A 17866-nucleotide genomic window follows, 5' to 3' on the forward strand; every position below is an offset into this window, starting at 1 on the left:
ATCTTTATGCTTTCGTTAATAAAATAGTGATAAAAATACTCGATGTTTATTTAGTTATGGATCCATAACAAATTACTATGGGAGTAAATATCACTGAATTACAGAAATATCCTCCAATCCTCTATATGTAATTATTGGCGGAGAGTCATGTCATATTTTTCGATATATTGTTGGCCTACCGTAGGTGACATGAGTCTCACTAGTGTTGAGTAATGTGATGTTAAAAGCGGTGTAGGTTTTATTTATTTAAAGAGCATAAGTTATAAGCAATAGCCTACAACTATTTTAGCACCGTTTCCCGCTGCTCTGAGACAAGCATGGAGACAGGTCTTGATAAATCAATGAGATTTTTATTTTCACTGAATCTCTGTTTGGGTATTGGTTAGACTAGAATTAGAAAATTAGGGTGTAGAAATGTTATGCTCTTAGTGTAACCTTTAACTAGGCAAGTCAGTTAAAACGTGTTTGGGCTACCCCCCCACTTCTCTCAATTTCCGCCTGAAGACATACCCAAATCGAACTGTCTGTAGCTCAGGCCCAGTAGCAAGGATATGCATTTTCTTGGTTTCATTTGAAAGGAAACACTTTGAAGTTTGTGGAAATGTGAATTGAATGTAGGAGAATATAACACAATAGATCTGGTAGAAGGAAATACAAGGAAACAAACATACGTTTTCTGGTCTTTATTGTTGTTGCACCATGTTTCAACTGAACAGGAACAGCCAAACATTCAGATAGGATGCTGGGGATAATTTCTATGCAGAACATAAGAGGGCAACAGTATCTGAGAAAAGTTTCAGACACATATCTTCAGGAATGAGCGAGCTACATGACATTGAGCATGAAGTCACCCAGGTGTCCCACACAAATGTACCCAAGTGGCCAAATTGGTACAGTGATACATTTTGATGTAAAAAACTATATACAAAAATTATATTCTAACACACCCCTCAAAAAAAAGTACCAAAAAAAATTATAAATATGAAATTTGTAAAAGTTTTAATAACAAGGGTAACTATTCACAGACATTCAATGTACAATATTGTGAGGACCCTCAGTCCTCTACACAAAATTGTGCTGCTGGTGCCATGGCCCATAGTAGTCTCTTTCTGCTGTAAAGCATAGAGTTACTGAGCAGGTGGTACATGTGATGGGGCATTTCCTGTGACAAAGGGCACAGCGTCGCCTCCCCACTGTGCCCTTTTTGCCCTGAGGCACATTCATGCCTGCAGAGATGAATTTGGGCAGGTGAACACCACTGGTTGAAGGAGCAGAAGAGGTAGAGGGGACAGAGGTAGAGGGGACAGAGGTAGAGGGGACAGAAGGTGCTGCAGTGGACTTGCTGTAGCCAGCAAGCTCCTGGATGAGCAGCTCTCGGGAAGGCTAGCTGTGTCCTTCTGTATGATGAAGGAATTCACAACAGCAATATCAATGAAATGATAGAAAAAAGTATTGTACCATTTCATGGTCTTGTGGAGCACATTATAGTAGCCTATCAGCGCATCTGACAGGTCTACACCCCCCATGCTCTTGTTGTAGTCCTTGATAGCTCCAGGAATGGGGACATTTTTGGCTGTCCATGCCCCAGTAGCGCCCTTCACATGCCTGATGACGTGATCTCCACTGAAGGACTTGTGGATACTGGAGCACATGACCACCTCTCTGGTATCCATCCACTTCACAAAGAGCAGGCCATCTTGGCGAATCCATCGCATGCTACCCCGCTCAGCCCGCTTAGGCATGTCGTTCTCCTTGGTTTTTGGAAAGCCCACTCTGTTGGGCCGAATGGTGCCACAAGCCCACATATCCAGCTTCTTCAGGTCTGTGAACAGGGTAGGGCTTGTGTAGAAATTGTACACAAAAAGTTTGTAGCCCTTCCCAGCAGTTGAAAATCTAATAATGCCATGACAGAATCATAGCTGAGTCCCTTACCGGTCGCAAAACTGCTCTTCCCCTCATAAACAAAAAAAATGCACGTGTATGCACACGCAGAATCAGCCAAAACAAACAGTTTGTAACCCCATTTAGTTGGTTTGTTACGCATGTACTGTTTTTAGGCTGATTCTGGCCTTTGAGGCTACCATCCTCTAATCGATGGAAAGGTTCTGGGCGGGCTGACAAAAGGTCTTGCAGGCCTCAACCACACTGTGGTAGAGAGGTTTAATTTTGCAGAGCCTATCATACCCTGCTGTGCCTCGCTTCTTGTCGTTGTCCTCGTCAACTTCTGGTTCACTGATATGAAGCGCCCGTGAGATTGTCAGAAACCTTTTGCACAACATGACAGTGCAGGGGAAAGGCAGTTGATAGAGGGGTGCAGTTTTCCAATACTGTTTCAGAGTTTTCAGCTTCACTAGACCCATGTATATGACCATTGATAAATAACAAAAAATATCTGACATGGAAATAGGCTTCCATGCCTCTTTTTTGCCTGCCCGCTTCTTAGCACCATATTTATTAGTGTTGAAGACAAGGGAATCAATAACTGAATATGTAAAAAACAGTTGAAAAAGTTGCATGGGGGTGTAGTTGGAGGTCATGTCCAGCTGAGGTCCTGGTGGCCTTTTCGGTCTGAATATTGGAGGTGGTGGGCCCACATCCTCTTCAGGCACAGAGTGCCAACGACCCTCCTCCTCTCTGATTGCTGGTTTATCTTTTCCCCACCTCTGCTTCTTTGTCACAGACTTCACACCTGGCCGGGCAGGGGTAGGTGTGGAGCCGGAGACAGCAGGGGTCCGGCTAGATGAACCAGCTCCTGTGAGGGATGGGCACCTTGGCAGTGGAGGCTCCCAGTCAGAATCGGAAGGACTGTGAAGACACAGACACACAGATTATATATAGAGTTGTGAACCCCATGTTTAGATAAAATACATGGAAAACATATATTACATATTTTTTTACATGTTTCTAATATATACAGACACAGACACACACTCAGAATGTTTAGCCGTGTGTGTATATATATATATATATATATATACTGCTCAAAAAAATAAAGGGAACACTTAAACAACACAATGTAACTCCAAGTCAATCACACTTCTGTGAAATCAAACTGTCCACTTAGGAAGCAACACTGATTGACAATACATTTCACATGCTGTTGTGCAAATGGAATAGACAACAGGTGGAAATTATAGGAAATAAGGAAGACACCCCCAATAACTGAGTGGTTCAGCAGGCCACTTCTCAGTTCCTATGCTTCCTGGCTGATGTTTTGGTCACTTTTGAATACTGGCGGTGCTTTCACTCTAGTGGTAGCATGAGGCGGAGTCTACAACCCACACAAGTGGCTCAGGTAGTGCAGCTCATCCAGGATGGCACATCAATGCGAGCTGTGGCAAGAAGGATTGCTGTGTCTGTCAGCGTAGTGTCCAGAGCATGGAGGCGCTACCAGGAGACAGGCCAGTACATCAGGAGATGTGGAGGAGGCCGTAGGAGGGCAACAACCCAGCAGCAGGACCGCTACCTCCGTCTTTGTGCAAGGAGGAGCAGGAGGAGCACTGCCAGAGCCCTGCAAAATGACCTCCAGCAGGCCACAAATGTGCATGTGTCTGCTCAAACGGTCAGAAACAGACTCCATGAGGGTGGTATGAGGGCCCGACATCCACAGGTGGGGGTTGTGCTTACAGCCCAACACCGTGCAGGACGTTTGGCATTTGCCAGAGAACACCAAGATTGGCAAATTCGCCGCTGGCGCCCTGTGCTCTTCACAGATGAAAGCAGGTTCACACTGAGCACGTGACAGACGTGACAGAGTCTGGAGACGCCGTGGAGAACGTTCTGCTGCCTGCAACAACATCCTCCAGCATGACCGGTTTGGCGGTGGGTCAGTCATGGTGTGGGGTGGCATTTCTTTGGGGGGCCGCACAGCCCTCCATGTGCTCGCCAGAGGTAGCCTGACTGCCATTACGTACCGAGATGAGATCCTCAGACCCCTTGTGAGACCATATGCTGGTGCGGTTGGCCCTGGGTTCCTCCTAATGCAAGACAATGCTAGACCTCATGTGGCTGGAGTGTGTCAGCAGTTCCTGCAAGAGGAAGGCATTGATGCTATGGACTGGCCCGCCCGTTCCCCAGACCTGAATCCAATTGAGCACATCTGGGACATCATGTCTCGCTCCATCCACCAACGCCACATTGCACCACAGACGATCAGTGGTCATTGGTCCGAAATACAGTCAATCAATGAAGCACTGGTCATATCATTGGCGCTCAATGAGGTCATTGTTTGGTGTGTTCAAATCAGTTCTTTTCGGTCAATACGTCCCCCAAAAAGAACAATCAAGTATGGCTGTGTTACTAACAAACAGAGGATTGCAATGAAACCAACCATGACTGGATAAACGTGTGTTTAGCGGGAGTAATTACATCGAATGCTTCGTCGAAAGTTGAAGGAGTCGGAATTCATGACACTAGCCGTTTAGAAAATGTTTCGTGTTATGCTATAAAAATGGATTTTATCGAACAAACGACCATTTATTGTGAAGATTGGGCCTTTTGTATCACCAAAAGAAGAAGATCTTCAAAGGTAATTGATTATTTTATTGCTATTTCTGACTTTAGTGACGCTAATGCTTGGTTGGAAAATGCTAGTAATGCTTGTGTTTGCGGGACGCTGTCCTCAGATTATTATAATGTATGCTTTCGCCGCAAAGCCTTTTTTAAATCGGACACTGTGGCTGGATTAACGAGATGTTAAGCTTTTAAATTATGTAAGATGCATGTATTTACAAGAATGTTTAATATTACGAATTGTGTATTTAGAATTTTTTCTCTCTGCTATTTCACCGGATGTTAGGCAGGTGGGACGCTTGCATCCCACCTAGCCCATAGAAGTTAAGAACAAATTCTTATTTACAAGGACAGCCTAACCCAGAGGGTTTTTCGTTTTTCTTGGAATAGAAACCCCATAATGTTAATCAAATGAATTAAGCAACATTTCTTAAAATCAGTCCCATATACTATGTTCTTACAAAAACAGGTTTTAAATTCTCTAGTATTGCCACTATTGAAGGCTATCAAATGCTTCTCAAAGATGCCGTCTGGTGGTCAAACTAGTACTAACGAGCGTTAATGGTATCAGTGGTTCACACTTAAATAACGTGCCATAGAATTCTGCGGCACCGTGCAAGCTGCGCTGCAGTACGCTGCAACTTTTAAAGGACGAACCACTGTACGTCTCTTGTCTAAGCTGTTGAATTGCGACTCCACTTTGTCTCTATACTGACATTTCGCTTGTTTGATTGCCTTGCGGAGTGAATAACTACACTGTTTGTATTCAGACATATTCCCAGTCACCTTTCCATGGTTAAATGCGGTGGTTCGTGCTTTCAGTTTTGTGCAAATGTCGCCATCTATCCACGGTTTCTGGTTAGGGTAGGTTTTAATAGTCACAGTAGGTACAACATCTCCTATGCACTTGCTTATAAACTCACTCACCGAATCAGCGTATACGTCGATATTATTCTCTACCCAGAACATGTCCCAGTCCGTGTGATCAAAACCATCTTGAAGCGTGGATTCCGATTGGTCAGACCAGCGTTGAATAGTCCTCAGCATGGGTACATCTTGTTTGAGTTTCTGCCTATAGGAAGGGAGGAGCAAAATAGAGTCGCGGTCAGATTTGCCAAAACGAGGGCGGGGGAGGGCCTTGTACAGTATGCATCGCAGAAGTTAGAGTAGTAGTGATCCAGAGTTTTGCCAGTACTACAGTCAGTATGCTTCTTCCCAGAGAGATATTTATTCCTGTCATCACGACTCACAAAGAATCCAGGTGGCTCTACCTACTCCGACAGCATATCCAGAGAGAGCCATGTTTCCGTGAAACAGAGTATGTTTCAATCCCTGATGTCTCTATGGAAAGCAACCCTTGCCCGAATTTCGTCTACCTTGTTCTCTAGAGACTGGACATTATCAAGTAATATACTTGGAAGCGGTGGGTGGTGTGTCCACCTCCGAAGTCTGACCAGAAGACCGCTCTGTCTAACTCTTCTCCGGCGGCGTTGTTTTTGGTCAGCCTCTGGAATTAGTTCAAATGCCCTGGGTGGTTCGGACAAAGGATCTGCTTCGGGAAAGTTATACTCCTGGTCGTAGTGCTGGTCAGTTGACGCCGCTCTGATATCCAATAGTTCTTCCCGGCTGTGTGTACTAACACTTAACCTCTATGGGCTAGGTGGGACGCTTGCGTCCCACCTACGTAACAGCCACTGCCAGCCTGTGGCGCGATTTTCAAAACCTTAAAAATCCTATTACTTCAATTTCTCAAACATATGACTATTTTACAGCCATTTAAAGACAAGACTCTCGTTAATCTAACCACACTGTCCGATTTCAAAAAGGCTTTACAACGAAAGCAAAACATTAGATTATGTCAGCAGAGTACCAAGCCAGAAATAATCAGACACCCATTTTTCAAGCCAGCATATAATGTCACCAAAACCCAGAAGACAGCTAAATGCAGCACTCACCTTTGATGATCTTCATCAGATGACAACCCTAGGACATTATGTTATACAATACATGCATGTTTTGTTCAATCAAGTTCATATTTATATCAAAAACCAGCTTTTTACATTAGCATGTGACGTTCAGAACTAGCATACCCCCGCAAACTTCCGGGGAATTCGCTAACATTTTACTAAATTACTCACGATAAACGTTCACAAAAAGCATAACAATTATTTTAAGAATTATAGATACAGACCTCCTCTATGCACTCGATATGTCCGATTTTAAAATAGCTTTTTGGTGAAAGCACATTTTGCAATATTCTAAGTACATAGCCCAGGCATCACGGGCTCGCTATTTAGACACCCGGCAAGTTTAGCACTCACCATAATCATATTTACTATTATAAAAGTTTGATTACCTTTTGTTGTCTTCGTCAGAATGCACACCCAGGACTGCTACTTCAATAACAAATGTTGGTTTGGTCCAAAATAATCCATCGTTATATCCGAATAGCGGCGTTTTGTTCGATGCGTTCCAGACACTATCCGAAATAGTAAAGAAGTGTCGCGCGCATGGCGCAATTCGTGACAATAAAATTCTAAGTATTCCATTACCGTACTTCGAAGCATGTCAACCGCTGTTTAAAATCAATTTTTACGACATTTTTCTCGTAGAAAAGCGATAATATTCCGACAGGGAATCTCCTTTTCGGCAAACAGAGGAAAAAATCCCAAAGGCGGGGGCGGTCGGGGTCACGCGCATAAGCCCAGTGTCCCTTGATCGGCCACTTGAGAAAGGCGATAATGTGTTTCAGCCTGGGGCTGGAATGACGACATTCTGTTTTTTCCCGGGCTCTGAGTGCCTATGGACGACGTGGGAAGTGTCACGTTAGAGCAGAGATCCTTAGTAAATGATAGAGATGGAAAAGAAGTTCAAGAAATGGTCAGACAGGCCACTTCCTGTAAAGGAATCTCTCAGGTTTTGACCTGCCATTTGAGTTCTGTTATACTCACAGACACCATTCAAACAGTTTTAGAAAATTTAGGGTGTTTTCTATCCATATGTAATAAGTATATGCATATTCTAGTTACTGGGTAGGAGTGGTAACCAGATTAAATCGGGTATGTTTTTTATCCAGCCGTGTCAATACTGCCCCCTAGCCCTAACAGGCTAAGATTTTCTGAGCTAACAATGTAAGAAATAATACATAAAAAACAAATTGCTGCAAAGTTTCCTAAGGACTAGAAGCGAGGCAGCGCTCTGTCGGCACTATCTTAAACAACAAGAGATACTGTGTACTTGCTAGATAGTACTGCACTGTTGGAGCTAGAAACACAAGCATTTCGTTACACCCGCAATAACAACTGCTAAACACGTGTATGTGACAAATACAATTGATTGATTTGATTTGAGGGTACCAGTAACTTGGCTATATACACAGGGTACCAGAGATAGAACTTTAGTTACAATATAATATGACTTAATATTCCACCATATGATGGAACTTTAGTTACAATAGAATATAACTTTATTGTCCTCCATGAGATGGATATTTAGTTATAATGGAATTACTTTATTGCACAGTTGCATTTGGGAATGCTCATCACTTTCTCCCATGCCTCCCTCCCCCTTTCCCCATCGCCCGCAGGGGGACGCTACCATCAAGAAGATGCTGAATTTCTGGTGGCCCCTGGCCCTGATCCTGGCCATGCAGAGAATCAGCAGGCCTATCGTCAATCTCTTTGTCTCCCGGGACCTCAAGGGAAGCTCGGCTGCCACCGAGGCAAGTGTCCTACCGACCTCATATGAGGATTTTAAGCACACAACACACTTTTCCAGACTAGCAAGAAGGTGATATTCTGAACAATGTAGTAGTGTCCCCCCACCCCAGAAAGCTTTTGGTTTTGATATGATCCAGTACATAATACAAGTATAATCATCCATATACAAATATCATAGTGATCATGACATGTGAATGAACAAGCCTTTTCATACTTTGTAATATTTCTATATATAGTTACTATCAGTTTTAGGACAATTTACCCAAAATATTTCAACTACTTTATTACTTTACGCAAAATATTATGACATTAGTGATCGTCAAAATGTGTGAAATTGGCAAACGTCTAAATCAACATTTTGGCATTTCAAATTGTATTGGTCGGATGTTGAACCTTCTTCACCACACTGTCTGACCATTTCGGTTTGTCCATGATGTGCACACTGAGGAACTTCTCCAATACTGTCCCATCGCTAATTGTAAAACGAAAAAAAAAGTTTTACTTCCGCACAAAATTACATCTTTACTTATTTTAGGCTTTGTGTAGGTCAAGTTCTTTATCGTACAGCTATGAAAGTTATACAGGATATTTAGAACCGCCTGCTCAATAGGAATCCAGCAATGTCTGTGTCATGTCTGTGTCTCAAACTGCTTTTCTAAGGACTGCCCCTTTGACGTGACAAAGAGATGAAAAAATGGATTGTAATGACGCAGCCAGCCACTGGATGGAGCCAGAGACACATTTTGTTTGTGTTCTGACTTATAAAAGGGTGGGAAATCAATAAAATAAGTAATGTAAACATATTATTAGTAATTACCTGTAAATCTAGTGCTCCTAAAAGGTTAAAATCATATGATTGGTGTTAGCAGGAGTGAATTTCCAACATTGTTAAATCCATGCGAGAAAGTTTGCAAGGGTGGAGAATTGGCATGCAACCAAACAAAGCTAATTCCTAACACCCTATCCCCTTACCCAGACGCGAAATAGAGTTTAGGTGCATCCTGTTGCCATTGATCATCCTTGACATGTTTCTACAACTTGATTGGAGTCCACATGTGGTAAATTTAATTGATTGGACATGATTTGGAAAGGCACACACCTGTCTATGTAAGATCCCACAGTTGACAATGCAAGTCAGAGCAAAAACAAAACCATGAGGTCGAAGGAATTGTCCGTAGAGCTCCGAGACAGGATTGTGTCAAGGCACGGATGTGGGGAAGGGTACCAAAATATTTCTGCAGCACTGAAGGTCCCCAAGAACACAGTGGCCTCCATCATTCTTAAATGGCTAAACTGAGAAATTGGTGGAGAAGGGCCTTGGTCAGGCAGGTGACCAAGAACCTGATGGTCACTCTGACAGAGCTACAGGGTTTCTCTGTGGAGATGGGAGAACGTTCCAGAAGGACAACCATCTTTGCAGCACTCCACCAGTCAGGTGGAAGCCACTCCTCAGTAAAAGGCACATGACAGCCCACTTGGAGTTTGCCAAGAGGCACCTAAAGGACTCTCAGACCATGAGAAACAAGATTCTCTGTTCTGATGAAACCAAGACTGAACTCTTTGGCCTGAATGCCAAGCGTCACGTCTGGAGGAAACCTGACACCATCCCTACGGCGAAGCATGGTGGTGGCAGCATCATGCTGTGGGGATGTTTTTTAGCTTCAGGGACTGGGAGACTAGTCAGGATCAATGGGAAGATGAACGGAGCAAAGTACATAGAGATCCTCGATTAAAACCTTCTCCACGAAGGACCTCAGACTGGGCGAACGTTCACCTTCCAACAGGACAACCCAAAGCACACAGCCAAGACAACGCAGGAGTCATTTCGGGACAAGTCTCTGAATGTCCTTGAGTGGCTCAGCCAGAGCCCAGACTTCCCTGATTGAACATCTCTGGAGAGACCTGAAAATAGCGATGCCGCAAAGCTCCCCATCCAAACTGACAAAGCTTGAGAGGATCTGCAGAGAAGAATGGGAAAAACTCCAAGTGCAGGTGTGCCAAGTACCCAAGAAGACTGCTGTAATCGCTGCCAAAGATGCTTCAATAGAGTACTGAGTGAAGTGTCTGAATACTTATGTAAATGTAATATTTCAGATTTTCCAAAAACCTGTTTTTGCTTTGTCATTATGAGGTATTGTGTGGAGATTGATGAAGGGGAAAAAACTATTTAATCCATTTTGGAATAAGGCTGTAACCTAACAAAATGTGGAAAAAGTCAAGTGGTCTGAATACTTTCCGAAAGCACTGTATGTGTATATATATTTACCCCAAAATATATGGGTGATTGGAAATGATGCAGACAGTTACACTGATGGAAGCTTCAATATAAACTCAGCAAAAAAAGGAACATCCTCTCACTGTCAGCTGTGCTTATTTTCAGCAAATTTAACATAAATATTTGTACGAACATAACAAGATTCAACAACTGAGACATAAACTTAACAAGTTCCACAGTCATGTGACTAACAGAAATGGAATTACATGTCCCTGAACAAAGGGGGGGTCAAAATCAAAAGTAACAGTCAGTATCTGGTGTGGCCACCAGCTGCATTAAGTACTGCAGTGCATCTCCTCCTCATTGACTGCACCAGATTTGCCAGTTCTTGCTGTGAGATGTTAGGAAGGGTACCACATGAGGGAGGAGGATGCCTTCCCTGTAACGGACAGCGTTGAGATTGCCTGCAATGACAACAAGCTCAGTCCGATGATGCTGTGACACACCGCCCCAGACCATGATGGACCCTCCACCTCCAAATCGACTCCACTCCAGAGTTCAGGCCTCGGTGTAACGCTCATTCCTTCGACGATAAACGCGAATCCGACCATCACCCCGGTGAGACAAAACCGCGACTCGTCAGTGAAGAGCACTTTTTGCCAGTCCTGTCTGGTCCAGCGACAGTGGGTTTGTGCCCATAGGCGACGTTGTTACCGACGATGTCTGGTGAGGACCTGCCTTACAACAGGCCTACAAGGCCTCAGTCCAGCCTCTCTCAGCCTATTGCAGACAGTCTGAGCACTGATGAGGGATAGTGCAGCTGTTGTTGCCATCCTGTACCTGTCCCGCAAGTGTGATGTTCGGATGTACCAATCCTGTGCAGGTGTTGTTACACGTGGTCTGCCACTGCGAGGACGATCAGCTGTCCGTCCTGTCTCCCTGTCTTAGGCGTCTCACAGTTCGGACATTGCAATTTATTGCCCTGGCCACATCTGCAGTCATCATGCCTCCTTTCAGCATGCCTAAGGCATGTTCACGCAGATGAGCAGGGACCCTGGGCATCTTTCTTTTGGTGTTTTTCAGAGTCAGTAGAAAGGCCTCTTTAGTGTCCTAAGTTTTCATAACTGTGACCTTAATTGCCTACCATCTGTAAGCTGTCAGTGTCTTAACGACCGTTCTACAGGTGCATGTTCATTAATTGTTTATGGTTCATTGAACAAGCATGTTCACCCAACTTATTGTGAAAAGCTTGTGGAAGGCTACCCTAAACATTTGTCCCAAGTTAAACAATTTAAAGGCAATGCTATCAAATACTAATTGAGTGTATGTTGTGGCAGACCAGGGGGTTGGGTCAAGACGTTTACACAGATCAGACATGGACAGAATGTGATTAGTTCGGTTTCAAGGGTGTTTATTTAAATAATAAATCAAAAAGAAAAAGGATAGGTCTCCCCCATGAGACCCTCTCCGGGATACCGTCTTCTGGGCTCCGGGTCTTGCTGTATTGTGTCGGGCACAAAAACTGAATTCCCTCCTCATACCTCTGCCAACATCCCCAACTACACAGGAGACCTTTCTTCCCCCCCCCCACTCACCTTGTGTGCTGCCGCTGGCAGCTTTATGGGCCTTGCACAGCTGGTGAGCAATCAGCCCTTGATTACTCACCAGCTCCCAATCAGCCCCAATTAGTCCTGGCCGGAGAGCCCGTCCCACCTACTCAACAGCCAGTGGAATCGCGTGGCGCGAAATACAAATACCTCAAAAATGCTATAACTTCAATTTCTCAAACATATGACTATTTTAAACCATTTTAAAGACAAGACTCTCGTTAATCTAACCACATTGTCCGATTTCAAAAAGGCTTTACAGCGAAAGCAAAACATTAGATTATGTCAGGAGAGTACCCTGCCAAAAATAATCACACAGCCATTTTCAAAGCAAGCATATATGTCACAAAAACGAAAGCCACAGCTAAATGAGGCACTAACCTTTGATGATCTTCATCAGATGACACTCCTAGGACATTATCTTATACAATACATGCATGTTTTGTTCAATCAAGTTCATATTTATATCAAAAACCAGCTTTTTACATTAGCATGTGATGTTCAGAATTAGCATACCCACCGCAAACTTCCGGTGAATTTACTAATTTACTCATGATAAACGTTCACAAAAAACATAACAATTATTTTAAGAATTATAGATACAGAACTCCTTTATGCAATTGCGGTGTCAGATTTTAAAATAGCTTTTCTGCGAAAGCACATTTTGCAATATTCTTAGTACATAGCCCGGCCATCACGGCTAGCTATTTTGACACCCACCAAGTTTGGGGCTCACCAAACTCAGAATTACTGTTAGAAAAATTGGATTACCTTTGCTGTTCTTCGTCAGAATGCACTCCCAGGACTTCTATTTCAACAACAAATGTTGTTTTGGTTCCAAATAATCCATAGTTATATTCAAATAGCTCCATTTTGTTTGTGCGTTCAAGACACTATCCGAAGGGTAACGAAGGGTGATGCGCCCGGCACGTATCGTGACAAAAAAAAATTATCGTAAAAAAAGCGATAATATTCCGACCGGGAGTCGTTGTTTTCGTTCAAAGACTGAAAATGTAAACATGGAGTCGTCTCGTGCACGCGCGCCCCAGTCTCATTGTTCTCAGATCGACCATTTACCAAATGCGCTACTGTTTTTCAGCCAGAGACTGCAAAGTCATCATTCAACGTTCTGCCGCCTTCTGAGAGCCTATGGGAGCCTCAGGAAGTGTCACATTACAGCAGAGATACTCTGTTTTGGATAGAGATGGCAAAGAAGGCCAAGAAATGGTCAGACAGGGTACTTCCTGTACAGAATCTTCTCAGGTTTTGGCCTGCCATTTGAGTTCTGTTATACTCACAGACACCATTCAAACAGTTTTAGAAACGTTGGAATGTTTTCTATCCAAAGCTAATAATTATATGCATATTCTAGTTTCTGGGCAGGAGTATTAACCAGATTAAATCGGGTACGTTTTTTATCCGGCCGTGAAAATACTGCCCCCTATCCATAAAAAGTTAATGGACTAAACTCGATTGTCACGCCCTGACCATAGAGAGCCTTTTATTCTCTATGCCGGATAGGTCAGGGTGTGACTAGGGTGGGTTATCTAGGTTGTTTTATGTCTATGTTGGCCTGGTATGGTTACCAATCAGAGGCAGCTGTTAATCGTTGTCTCTGATTGGGGATCATATTTAGGCAGCCATTTCCCCACTGGTTTTTGGTGGGATCTTATTTTGAGTTAGTGCATGCTGCACCTCTTATGTTACGGTTCGTTGTTAATTTCCTTTTTGTTTTGTAAGTTTCACTTAATAAAATATGTGGAACTCGGAGCACGCTGCGCCTTGGTCCGTCTCTCCACACAATCGTGACACCGATATGACGGCTTGGTAGACAATGGAAAGGGGTGGAGACAGATAAATCAAATCAAATTTATTTATATAGCCCTTCGTACATCAGCTGATATCTCAAAGTGCTTTACAGAAACCCAGCCTAAAACCCCAAACAGCAAGCAAAGCATGTGAAAGAAGCACGGTGGCTAGGAAAAACTCCCTATGAAAAACTCCCTAGAAAGGCCAAAAACCTAGGAAGAAACCGAGAGAGGAACCAGGCTATGAGGGGTGGCCAGTCCTCTTCTGGCTGTGCAGGGTGGATATTATAACAGAACATGGTCAAGATGTTAAAATGTTCATAAATGACCAGCATGGTCAAATAATAATAATCATAGTAGTTGTCGAGGGTGCAACAAGCACGTCCGGTGAACAGGTCAGGGTTCCATAGCCGCAGGCAGAACAGTTGAAACTGGAGCAGCAGCACGGCCAGGTGGACTGGGGACAGCAAGGAGTCATCATACCAGGTTGTCCTGAGGCATGGTCCTAGGGCTCAGGTCCTCCGAGAGAAAGACAGAAAGAGAGAATTAGAGAGAGCATATTTAAATTCACACAGGACACCGGATAAGACAAGAGAAATACTCCAGATGTAACAGACTGACCCTAGCCCCCCGACACATAAACTATTGCAGCATAAATACTGGAGGCTGAGACAGGAGGGATCAGAAGACACTGTGGCCCCATCCGATGATACCCCCGGACAGGGCCAAACAGGCAGGATATAACCCCACCCACTTTGCCAAAGCACAGCCCCCACACCACTAGAGGGATGTCTCCAACCACCAACTTACCCTCCTAAGACAAGGCCGAGTATAGCCCACAACGATCTCCGCCATGGCACAACCCAAGGGGGGGCGCCAACCCAGACAGGAAGACCACGTCAGTGACTCAACCCACTCAAGTGACGCACCCCTCCCATGGACGGCATGGAAGAACACCAGTAAGCCAGTGACTCAGCCCCTGTAAAAGGGTTAGAGGCAGAGAATCCCAGTGGAAAGAGGGGAACCGGCAAGGCAGAGACAGCAAGGGCGGTTCGTTGCTCCAGCCTTTCCGTTCACCTTCACACTCCTGGGCCAGACTATACTTAATCATAGGACCTACTGAAGAGATAAGTCTTCAGTAAAGACTTAAAGGTTGAGACTGAGTCTGCGTCTCTCACATTGGTAGGCAGACCATTCCATAAAAATGGAGCTCTATAGGAGAAAGCCCTACCTCCAGCCGTTTGCTTAGAAATTCTAGGGACAATTAGGAGGCCTGCGTCTTGTGACCGTAGTGTACGTGTAGGTATGTACAGCAGGACCAAATCGGAAAGATGGGTAGGAGCAAGCCCATGTAATGCTTTGTAGGTTAGCAGTAAAAACTTGAAATCAGCCCTTGCCTTAACAGGAAGCCAGTGTAGGGAGGCTAGCACTGGAGTAATATGATCAAATGTTTTGGTTCTAGTCAGGATTCTAGCAGCCGTATTTAGCACTAACTGAAGTTTGTTTAGTGCTTTAGCCGGAAACTAGAGCATTGCAGTAGTCCAGCCTAGAAGTAACAAAAGCATGGATTAATTTTTCTGCGTCATTTTTGGACAGAAAGTTTCTGATTTTTGCAATGTTACGTAGATGGAAAAAAGCTGTCCTTGAAACAGTCTTGATATGTTCTTCAAAAGAGAGATCAGGGTCCAGAGTAACGCCCAGGTCCTTCACAGTTTTATTTGAGACGACTGTACAACCATCCAGATTAATTGTCAGATTCAACAGAAGATCTCTTTGTTTCTTGGGACCTAGAACAAGCATCTCTGTTTTGTCCGAGTTTAAAAGTAGAAAGTTTGCAGCCATCCACTTCTTTATGTCTGAAACACAGGCTTCTAGCGAGGGCAATTTTGGGGCTTCACCATGTTTCATTGAAATGTACAGCTGTGTGTCGTCCGCATAGCAGTGAAATTTAACATTATGTTTTCGAATGACATCCCCAAGAGGTAAAAGAGGGGAAAAGACAGAATGGGCCCACTACATACATACAGCTGAGAACTATGCTCATGGAAAAGCGAATACTTTGCACATGAATGGCCGCTCATTCGAAAGAATTGCAATGTACATACGTGTGTCTTTGCTGTCTCTCTGTTGAAAACACTTGATCCGTCTGCGGAGTAATTTGACAGAAAGTCTCTGGTTTGTCCACCAGAGATCAAAATCTTTCGTAGTGTAGCTCTGTTATAATGGATACGTCAGACGTACCAATGGTCGTTCGATAGGGAAATGTTCTCCTCTCGTCTTCGGTCGAGTTTCCTAGACTATTTTACATATACAGCTGCAGACTGTGAATGTGCAGTCTTGTAGTTTTCTTAACCATTTCAATGTGTACAGCTGGCGCTGTACGTAGCTGATCTGGTGGAGTCTAACCATTCGTGATGTCCGGTTCAACACCGTCCTCCTGCTTGGTCTATAGAGTGGTAGCCATTTCAATGAGGGGACTCCCATCCTTACGTTTTCTTGACTAATGTACATTTTGTCACGAGTCCTATTTAAGAACTCGGGGGAAAAAGTGACGTTCCCTTCTTTTGTCTTAATGTCTGTGCTCACGTGGGCGTGGCCACTGACTTGGTTAAGACGTCATATGAAAAACAAATCTCTCATTTTGAAGGCTAAGCTCTCACAAATAGTTTAAAATTCAATCATATAAGTTCCCCAACATTTGGATGGGAATCTGATCACTGAAAAATATACACATTCAGAGATACAGTTATGTTGTTCTACTGTTCTTAGTTACATCACCAATTAGTAATGAATTTGACAGGATTGTTCTTTAAGTACCCACGGACCATTCCAGCTGTTTTGGATTACAGAAATATTGTTTCATTATTCAACCTTTTGATGTTACCGTTTTCGCGGGAGGAATCTCCTTGTAACAAAGAGGTTTCTTCCCCTCAATCCTGCCAAACCCAAAGGCAGAGTTTCTGTACGGTATTTACGACTGGTCATAAAACTGGTGGGGGAGAGAGGGGTGGGGAATCTGACACCTATGATCTTCACCCAACAGGGTAAGTCATGACACCTTGACGACAGCTTTGCACACTCTTGGAATTCTCTCAACCAACTTCATGAGGAATGCTTTTCCACAGTCTTGAAGGAGTGTCCACATATGAAGAGCACTTGTTGGCTGCTTTTCCTTCACTATGCGGTCCAACTCATCCCAAACCATCTCAATTGGGTTGAGGTCGGGTGATTGTGGAAGCCAGGTCATCTGATGCATCACTCCATCACTCTCCTTGGTCAAATAGCCCTTACACAGCCTGGTGGTGTGTTTTGGGTCATTATCCTGTTCAAAATTCTATATTTTTTGCAGGTGCATGGTAACAGTTGAACAAGATAAAGGAAACCGCACACTGCTCTTGATAGTATCACTGATCTTTAATAAGCTTGCGTATCGGCCACACGGCCTTCGTCAGGGTCATGGTCCTGTTGAAAAACAAATTATAGTCCCACTAAGCACAAACCAGATGGGATGGCGTATCGCTGCAGAATGCTGTGGTAGCCATGCTGGTTAAGTGTGCCTTGAGTACTAAATAAATCACGAACAGTATCACCAGCAAAGCACCCCCACAACATCACACCTCCTCCTCCATTCTTCATGGTGGGAACCACACATGAGAAGATCATCCGTTCACCTAATCTGCGTCTCACAAAGACACGGCGGTTGGAACCAAAAATCTCAAATTTGGACTCATCAGACAAAAGGACAGATTTCCCCGATCTTTTGTCCGTTGCTCATGTTTCTTGGCCCAAACAAGTCTCTTCTTCTTATTGGTGTCCTTTAGTAATGGTTTCTTTGCAGCAATTCGACCATGAAGGCCTGATTCACGCAGTCTCCTCTGAACAGTTGATGTTGAGATGTGTTTGTTAAATCTAATAAACTTATTCACTGCAGCAGAGGTAACTCTGGGTCTTCCTTTCTGTGGCGGTCCTCATGAGAGCCAGTTTCATCATAGCTCTTGATGGTTT

The 17866-nt window shown here is 43.9% G+C and overlaps 1 protein-coding gene across 2 annotated transcripts in view; it reads left to right on the plus strand.

Moving 5' to 3' along the window:
* The window catches only part of ankhb (ANKH inorganic pyrophosphate transport regulator b), a 76617-nt gene that overhangs the window by 37400 nt on the left and 21351 nt on the right, over positions 1-17866 (plus strand). For both annotated transcript variants that reach the window (XM_014139085.2, NM_001140633.2), the window contains exon 6: positions 8099-8233. In XM_014139085.2, coding sequence (XP_013994560.1) covers positions 8099-8233 — 135 coding nt within the window. The remainder of the gene's footprint in view (positions 1-8098; positions 8234-17866) is intronic.

This window comes from Salmo salar, chromosome ssa14 (assembly GCF_905237065.1).
Source record: "Salmo salar chromosome ssa14, Ssal_v3.1, whole genome shotgun sequence".
Classification (NCBI taxonomy): domain Eukaryota; kingdom Metazoa; phylum Chordata; class Actinopteri; order Salmoniformes; family Salmonidae; genus Salmo; species Salmo salar.